The 9,403-nt window shown below is 32.5% G+C and overlaps 1 protein-coding gene across 1 annotated transcript; it reads left to right on the forward strand.

The window, feature by feature from the left end:
- The first annotated feature begins 1,159 nt into the window (after window positions 1-1,159).
- LOC114310523 (Thioredoxin superfamily protein) lies at window positions 1,160-6,852 on the forward strand. Its single transcript, XM_082906933.1, has 5 exons — window positions 1,160-3,499; window positions 3,961-4,026; window positions 4,279-4,419; window positions 5,982-6,074; window positions 6,310-6,852. Exons 1-5 carry the CDS (start codon window positions 3,212-3,214, stop codon window positions 6,526-6,528), a joined length of 807 nt encoding a protein of 268 aa, XP_082763059.1. The 5' UTR covers window positions 1,160-3,211; the 3' UTR covers window positions 6,529-6,852.
- The last annotated feature ends 2,551 nt before the right edge of the window (window positions 6,853-9,403 follow it).

The following is a 9,403-nucleotide window of genomic DNA, read 5'->3' on the forward strand; positions in this document are numbered from 1 at the left end:
AGATGCAGAGTACAGAGGGAAGAAAGAAAAAGAGAGAGAGAGGGAAGAACCGTATAGTGATATATATATATATATATATATATATATATGTATGGAAAGGTAAGGGCAGTATTAGAATTTGAAGAATAATCTTGGATCACATTAGCCAAATCTGTTTGAATTTGGACGGGTGGGTAACAAAGGGGGTTATTTGTATATTAGTTTCAAAAGTAAGGGAAGTCTGTGTTATTTTTGAAATTATAAGGGAGGTTCCTGTAATTAAGGTAAACCTTAAGGGAGGTTAGAGTAATTTTCCCATTAGATTATTTTTACTTTTACCAAGATTATAAAATATTAATTTATTAATAAAATTAAGGGGAATTGACTAGTAAATCCCAAATTGTCATCTTGTAACTCATTTGGTCCTAAATTATTTATGTTAAACTGTTTAGCCCTTATGACAGGTTGTTTACAATTTTGCCACTGATGTGTTAATTTGAATTTATGGGGTGTGTTTATGGGAATGATGGTGTTTGTGGTTCACATACCCAAGAAAAGCGTACTAGTAGGTTTTGGAGTAGTGATATTGTGTTAATGTGGGACTGAGACCACATTGGTTTTGGGTAGCTAGTACGACGTGGATGTGTGAATCGGGTTTTTTGTATGGCCCGAACTCGAAAATGTGTTGACCTGGAAAATCAAATTGGTTAGACCTGTTTAACTATTTTGGAAATAGGAATCATCCCCAAATTGGGAAACGATTCGGTGGCTAGGTGCAACGTGAACCTTAGTAATCGTTGGAATTGCCCCCCCACATTTCGCAAATTCAAATCAACATAATCCATAAACAGACGGAAGAGATTGAAGGAATAATTGACCCAGAGTTTGTGCATATCAGAGGTGGTGTGGTTGTACTTGGCGTTGAGTGCTGTGGTGTGAAGAACACTAGTTTGGTTGGTTGGTCGGTCGGAGGTGTCTCCTGTGAATCCGGCTTAGCATAATGGTAGTGGACTAGTTGATCCGACGTGACGTGAACAATGTCTACGACGTGATGACCTAGAACTCAGAATGGTGTGTGAACGTGAACAATGGTGTGTGAAACGGGTTAACGTGAACGTGAACAATGGTGCGTGAATCTAGCTTAAATATGAACGTGAATGTGAACGTGAATAATGGTGAGGTATTACTGCAAATACTTTTTACTTATATGTTGTAGAACATTGATGGATCACTCACAGAAAAAAGGTTAGAAAGAGAAAAGCAGAGGAGAGAGAGAAAAGGAGAATAGAAAGAAAAGAAGAAGCAGAAGATATGGGAAAAGAAGAAGATGAGAGAGGACTAAAAAAACAAAAATTGATACCTATATCTAAAACTAAAACCATGATGAGACTACATGCACTTGATTAAATGTTTTCACATTTTTAGAATTGGGTTAACGTGAACGTGAACATGAATATGAACGATGGTGCATAAATACAAAATGTGAACCATCCCTGTGGGAAGCCGACGGTGTTGACGTTAAACCCAGCAATGGTGGACTGTCACAGATGATGTGGGCCACAAAACACAAACCTTAAAATGGATTATACATACATACTCACCAAGATCTCACACTTCCACCTCCCTCACCAAACGTGGGATTATACATACCTAAAATAAAACAAACACATCCCATAATTTATGTGAGGGCATATTCGTCCTTCACATAACAATGTAAATTCAAAAAAGGAATAAACTGTAAGATATCCATTCTAATATGGACTTACCAATCAAACAAAAAATTTGTAGGACCAAACGGAACATAATTTACTTAGATGGGACTTTACTTAGATGGGACTTTCCGATAAATTTCTCTAAAATTTAAATTACAATAAAAAAATTCGTATCACTAGTCTATCAACGACGTTCCTCTTACCACACGACCCTTGCTCCATCAACTAAAATTAGGAGTTTCAAAAATTTTGATAGGGACCGCCACCTAAAATTGTGAGCAAATTTGTTCCTTTTGACTGATCGGCAGGTAGCCGATTCACTGAAAGAATCAGTCACGTAATTCCACGTCCCTCCCATTCGTGGCACTTTCTCTGCTCCCATGACCTGCCTTCCTCTGCTTCACCTCTAGAAAAATTATTGGTTACTTCAAGTGCATCATGAGATTATATTGGGGTAAATTATAAACACATCCTTAAAATTTATTTAAATTATAAATTATTTTTGTAATTTTAAAAATTATATTATGTTCTTAAAATTTTTAATTTCATAATAAATAGGTCTATTTATTAATAAATCATTAAGTTAATTAACAGTTTTTAATAATATTAAAATTTTATTTCAATTAATAATTTAGATAATTTTATTATTATATAGTTGAACAATTAAAAATTTTAATTTTTTAATTAATTCTGTTAAATAAAAAATTCTGATAGGGAGGTATTTGTAATTTTTCAAACTACAGGAGATAATTCATATTTTAAGCAAATCTCAAGAGATGTATTTGTTATTTACCCGATTATATTGCCAAGCCAACCACAAATCTTATATTCTTTTATTTTTTTCGTCTCAAAACATTAATTTTTTATTTTATTTTTTATTATCTTAAAATATTAATCTATTTTTAAAAATTAAAAACTAAAATAATATAAATTTTTTATTTTACACTTCTTTTAAATTTATTAATAACACAAAAAATATAATTACAAAAATTAATATTTTTTTTAAAACGTACTTTCAAAAATTAATTTTGAAAAAATAAAATTTTTAAAATGTAATAATTGTACTACCTCAAAAAAAAAAATTAAATTCTCTAAAAATGACTATTATTTTAAGATAAAAAGAATATATTTTTCAACCAGTTAGCGGTGGTTTGAGATATTTTAAATAAATGTATTTTTTAATTTTTATAAAAAAATATATAAAAAAATAAATAAACTAATTAAAAAATATATATATATATTGATAAATTTTGATTAGTGTAACCCAAATAAATACGCGTGGGTAAAAAACAGGCACTTTTTTATTCTTCCCAAACACCACTCAATTAAAAAATCGGGAGTCTCATACGCACCATCAACCACCAAGCATGTAGAGCACCACGGGTTGCTGCCTAGACCAACCAATAACGTCTCTACCTCCATAGGCCGCATGTCGGATGAGGACTTGACGCCCTCTCCAACCCACCCATCCCATAATAGTCCTCCTCTGCACTGCACTCCAATTTTTTATCCTTGATTAAATGGGTTCTCATCATTACCTCCTCACTCTTTCCCTCCTCTCTTACCTACTCTTCTTCACCTCTCTCACCCCAACTTGTTCAGCCTCACTGTCTCTGGCTTCACCTCCCGATTCCCCCTCCAAGGTCTCTCTTGGACTTTACTACGAAACCCTTTGCCCCTACAGTGCCGACTTCATCATCAATTACTTGGTTCAGATCTTCGATACCGGCCTCATCTCCATCCTCGATCTCAACCTCGTTCCTTGGGGCAATGCCAGGATCCTCGCCAACAACACATTCGATTGCCAGGTCCCTTCATTTTCTCCTCCCATCTTTGTTTTTAGGCTCACTGAATTACATGTATTTAGACTCTAAATTAACAACTGTTAGTTATGAGATTATCAATCGCTTTGGATTGACCTAGGTTTTAGAGGAGAATTGTATCAATTTTATAATTTAGCCAATTAATCCGAATCTCTCCATAATCGCCATTTTGTATCCCACCCACTGGATTCAATTGTCCCTATTCCAAACCCTAATTTTATATATTTTGTTACATTATTAATCTATCTTCCAAATTAACATGGCCTTAATGGACTATTAGTATTATTACTTGATAATCAATCGCATCAATGTACTACTAGCAAGTTAACAATCACCATCCCTCTCCATGAATAACATTATTTTTTTTGTGTGTACTATATGTTTGTGTGTGTGTGTTGTGGAGAATTGTGTTAGTGATATTGCTTGATTATTTGTAATGGTTGCAGCATGGCCCATTGGAATGCTTGCTCAACACTGTCGAGGCCTGTGCAATCAGTGTCTGGCCTGATCTGGTAAAGAACTTTTGTTGAGTTTATAAGGCATGAAATTATTTCTGTACTACTTAGTCTGTGGTAATGGGATTCCTGGTTGCATATTCTTTTTGGTGCTTTATGCCACTATATGTAAATTGCGCAGATCATTTCCAATGTTTCAACATTTTCATGGAAAAAAGAAAATTAGTTTTGCAAAAACTTTGATTGAATATGTAGATAAGTCAGGTGTGTTTATCCACTTGCTATTAACAGAGTTAAGCTCTTTTGCAGAATAAGCACTTCCCTTTCATCTATTGTGTTGAAAGTCTGGTCTATGAGCACCAGTACACCCAGTGGGAAACATGTTTTGAAAAATTGGATTTGGACCCGACGCTCATTACTGAGTGCTATAGTAGTGGATATGGGAAAGAGGTGAGTTTTATTGTTTTGCATTTGGGTTTTATAATGTTCATAACAAGTACAGCCATTGTATGTAATATTATAATCTTATAAGAGATATGAGAATTTGATTTTTATTTTTTATTTTTTTCTGATTTCCCAATATTGAGCCAAGGCTGCTCAAATTGCAGCAGTTGTGTAGTGTCTATATTCTCACTGTTGAAATATATGCATAACTCTGTCAAGTAATTTCATATTTTTTGCCACTATGAACTGGGATGATTTCCTGTATAAGTAAGTAGCCTTCAGATGTCACTACATATACTTGGGTTGATCTCAAGTAAGGGCACAACCTTTCTTTATAAATGTTGTAAGCTATGCGCCTAGAATTGTTCACAATACTTCAAGACCTTTCATGGCCCTACTAGATACACCTTTGTCAAACTGTTTATGATGAGGGAGAATCTGAGATTGAGCTTTCAATTCTATTTTCTACCAGATTTTTTCTGCCCGCGAAGTTTTACCTACTGATTGAAATATTCCTTTCATGTATGTGTGTTTCTTTATGAATTTCTTTTAAGAAGCTACACCAAACCAACAACCATGCCTGAAGCTACATGCCACTGTCTAAGGCCTCGTTTGGGAACAGGCTAAGTAACTTTTTGGCTATTTGGCTAAAATATGAGCTAAAAAAAACTAGTATGTTTGGGATGATTTTTTGACTTTTTACGAAAAGATGTGCAAAAAGTAGAGAGAAGAGAATCTTTGACTTTTTGGTATGAGTTGTTGGCTTTTTGATTTTTTTAGTGACTTTTTGGCTTTTTGGCTAAACGGGTCGCTTCCCAAACGAGGCCTAATTGTTCAAACATAGATTAGAAACTAGGTTAAGAGGTGGCATTTATGTCAACAAAGATTTTCGGTCTCTTGTATGAGCCTCTTTGTAATATGAAGATGAGAAAAGTTGTGTGGAGAACGAATTGGAAGGGCAACAAGAAATGTAGTGGATGTTTTAGAAAATGGATGAAAATCATAAAAAGATGATGTGTTATTATTATTATTTTTTTTCACACGAAATGATGCACATCAATCAATTCTGATGATATAGTGTTCTTGAAAATATCTAAAACCCATATTGGCCTTTGAACCAAAAAAATAACTCCACTCTTGATGTCCAGAGATTTTAATGGCATATGCCTTCCCTGTTGAAAAGGCTTTTGTCATTTTATCATACTGGGGCTACATATATATCACCTGAGGTACCTAGTTGAACTTTGTCTTTATCCCTTTAGATCAGATGACTTTCCTTTATTTGTGTTTCGGATGCTTTTTCACTATGTGTGAAACCTTTCTTCCATGAACATTTTATGGTTGATTAAGGGTTGTTTTGAGAATAGGATATTTGGGATGATTTTTTGAACATATTATGGTTGAACATTTTAGTATGTTTGGGATGATTTTTTGACTTTGTATGAAAAAATATGCAAAAAGTAGAGAAGGGTATAGTTCTTTAGTTTTTTGGGCTTTTTAGTGACTTTGACTTTTTGGCTAATGTAGGAGGTTCCCAAACTTAGCCTAAATTTATAATCTCTGTGCAGCTTGAACTACAATATGCAGCAGAAACAAATACTCTTCAACCTCCCCATGAATATGTGCCTTGGGTGGTTGTTGACGGAGTACCCCTCTACGAGGTTAGTTTCCTTTTGGCTTTATGCCGGTTAATTTCCAATGTTTCACAATTTCCTAGTGTTTGCTACTAAGCTGTGAATTATGGGGTTATGTTTCTACACTGCAATACGTATGGTTTGCTCTAAATTCTTTAGCAATTGATGTTTTTAGTGCAAGTTCTTGAAGCTCAGATAATTGGTAGTGTAAGCTGGCAGTGACATGGGGTCTTGACAAATTGACATATTTCTCTTTTTGTAGGATTATGAAAACTTCATAAGCTATATCTGCAAAGGTTATAAAGGCACTGCTCTGCCCCAATCGTGCGTCGACTTAGCCCTCAATACTATTCCAAAGGACAAAGCAAGCCCTAGACATCCAGTCTGCTATAGAGAAGAAGCAACAAAGTCAAAACTATCAAAGATAAGATCAGCCATTAGATCATGGATGGACAAAGTTGATGTTGCAGTATCACTGTAGATGCCTTAAGGTTTGGTATACTTCTGGGTAAGTACTGTTGTCTATTTTTCTGCTGTTTTACGAGTGTGGGGGATTACTAGATTTGGCTTGTTAATATTGGTATATCCCTAGTTTAATCACAGTAACGGTTCTTTATGTTGGTTCTGCTTTGTCTGTAGTTATTTCAGCTGTTGATTTAATAATAGTTATAGCTACCTAAGAACTTTATTACATACAGCACATTGTTGAGTGAATGTCTTGTATTATGTAAATCAATACAGTTATTAGGCTTGTACATGTGTTTGCATCAGGTTAATAAAGCCTTAAATGTACAATTTGTCAGTATGGGAAGTTTTGTAGGTTTTGCCTAAGGAAAATGTTCTTTTTTTTTTTTTTTTTTTTTTTGAGCACATCCTAAGGAAAATGTTTTAGACCCCCAAAAATCTCTGACAATTCAACCCACAATATTGTGATTTGATAAGTTTCAATTTTTGATTGGTTAGATACTCAATGATATGGGACTTACCACTCTTGCCACATCACTGTGGATGCATTTGTAGATATAAAATGTAGGTCTCTAGCATTGTTGTTTGCCTAAAGGGTGACAACCCTTTCAAACCATACTTTAGAATTAGACTCTTTTTTTTTTGAATAATAATAATAATAATAATAATAATAATAATAATAATAATAATAAGCCACACCACAGCAGTGCAGTATTTCTATTTTGTGGTATGAATGAAAAAGTGTTTTTTGAACTGAAATTTACTTTTTCCTCAGTTTCTTACATATAAATACATGGGTTTGCTGACCAAGACGACCCAGATTGTGGGGTCTAAAATTTTTGGGCCTACCTAACGATGTGGCCCAGAATGTGATGTTATACAGCCTAGGCATCCGTCCTGAAAGGAGTTTGGTGTGCGAGTAGTTAAGAAGACTTGTACAAACAAATAAAATTTATAAATATAATTTGCAAATTGATGTGACATGTTATTAATTAAATGTCTAAAATAAAAAAATAAAAAAAACAGTTGACGTGGCAAACATGATTGAGGTGCCACATCAGTTAACATATAAAATTTGTAAAAAATTTGAGTAAAGCATTTTTTAAGGAGACAGATTCAAAACCTGTTAAGCATAGCATGCTCGCTATTTTTCCAAAGGCCATGTTTGTTATCCCCATGAGTGGTAGCATTAGAGTGATAGTGATGTTAGACCTACTAAAACATATTTGGTTAAGGAAATTGATGAGTGAATTATTAATCCAATCAGATTGATAATCCCCCTATATAATTGGATTAACAAAGTTGGAGAAGGTATGAGATTGAAAAAATAGTGAGGGGAATAAATACTATTTTATTATTTTTTATTTTATTTTTTACCCAACTACAACCTGTTATTTGTAATAAAAAAAATTATATTTATTTTAGAATTTTTATTAATATAGAAATATAATTTTTTAAATTTTATATAAAAATAATTTAATAATCACATCACTAATTATCACTTCCATTATCATCAAAACAAATACACTTTACTTAATTCCCTCACTAACATTCTCCATATAAACAATCTCTTCACTAACCATCCCTTAACTAATAATCTCATTCAATTTAATTCTTCGAACAAACGTGGAGGACCAAACTTGTCTTTCCTCCTTACTTTTGATTCTATTATAATTTATATGTCTTTAGAAAATAAAAAAATAAAAATCTATTATGTCAAGTTTTTTTTTTCTTTTTTATTTTTTTTTACAATTATAAGATGACTACAGAGGAGTTTTGAGTATTTATTAACTTACGAAAATTGAGTTTAAAATGTTGATGATGAAAACTATGGTAGGAATAGAATGCAAGAAATGCAATTTGTTTAAAAATTATGACACTCACGCCAGAGATCCATTTCTGAAACTATTAGGCTAATAAGTCAAAATTAATTTTTTTTTAGAGCAAAATGATATTATTTGTCCAAAAGAACGTGTTATCTGTTCAAAAACTTATTTATATCTGTCTATCTGTTCAAATATTACATATTTGTACATATATCACATATGTATTCAATTATTTATTCAAATATATACACATGTCAGCTATTTACAAAACTCTAAATCTATTCAAATATTCAAATATCTGTTTAACTCTATGCTATAATTTTTCGTTGTCGGCCATTGCCAGCAACTTTTTTGAAATTTTTTACGTAACTTTTCAACTTGAATTAATCATTGGATCTATTGCCTAATGTACCCTCAACTTGGATTTACTGGCAGTTCTTCCTAAAAATTAATCAATTAAAATTCAACCAATAAATAAATAAAAAAATTCTAACATTATCACTTAGAATTTCTGGACAAAATTACCAACTCATTTTTATTTATTTATTTATTTCGGTAAAATGGGGTAAGAAAGGATGGGAGGGAGGTGTCTGAAAGGAGAATTATTGGTTGGTCTTGAGGTACCGTCATATGGTATTTCAAAAGTGTTATGATTGATGGAGAGGATGAGACACACAAATTTATATTAGATAATTAAAAAATATTAAAAAAAATGATAAATTATTATTGCTAAAGAATTGTTTTGAGAAAATGATTAAAAATTAATTTTTTTTAACTTATTTTAAAAACATATAAAAAATATGATCCAAAACAAATTTAAAATTAAAAAACAATTTTTAATCATCTTTTTAAAATAGTCTTAAAAAATATGACTAGGTAATCCCTCAATACAAACCAATAATTTTTCGTAAAAAAGGGCAGCCCGTATCTGCCTTCAACTCTCCCCCACATATCTTGTCGGTGACCCTTCCGACATTTGGTCAATAAGGTTGCATTGCTCCGTATTTCTTTCTTCGATAATGAATAATGTTTATTATGATTATATTTTTATTATCATTTACTTAT

This window comes from Camellia sinensis, chromosome 14 (assembly GCF_055761805.1).
Source record: "Camellia sinensis isolate YWXY chromosome 14, ASM5576180v1, whole genome shotgun sequence".
NCBI classification, from domain to species: domain Eukaryota; kingdom Viridiplantae; phylum Streptophyta; class Magnoliopsida; order Ericales; family Theaceae; genus Camellia; species Camellia sinensis.

Bases quoted from the DNA above. Each gene is read 5' to 3' on its own strand.
- LOC114310523 (XM_082906933.1), top strand. From the start codon at position 3,212: ATGGGTTCTCATCATTACCTCCTCACTCTTTCCCTCCTCTCTTACCTA. The intron at 4,420-5,981 runs GTGAGTTTTATT...ATCTCTGTGCAG, and splicing joins GTAGTGGATATGGGAAAGAG to CTTGAACTACAATATGCAGC. The intron at 6,075-6,309 runs GTTAGTTTCCTT...CTCTTTTTGTAG, and splicing joins ACGGAGTACCCCTCTACGAG to GATTATGAAAACTTCATAAG.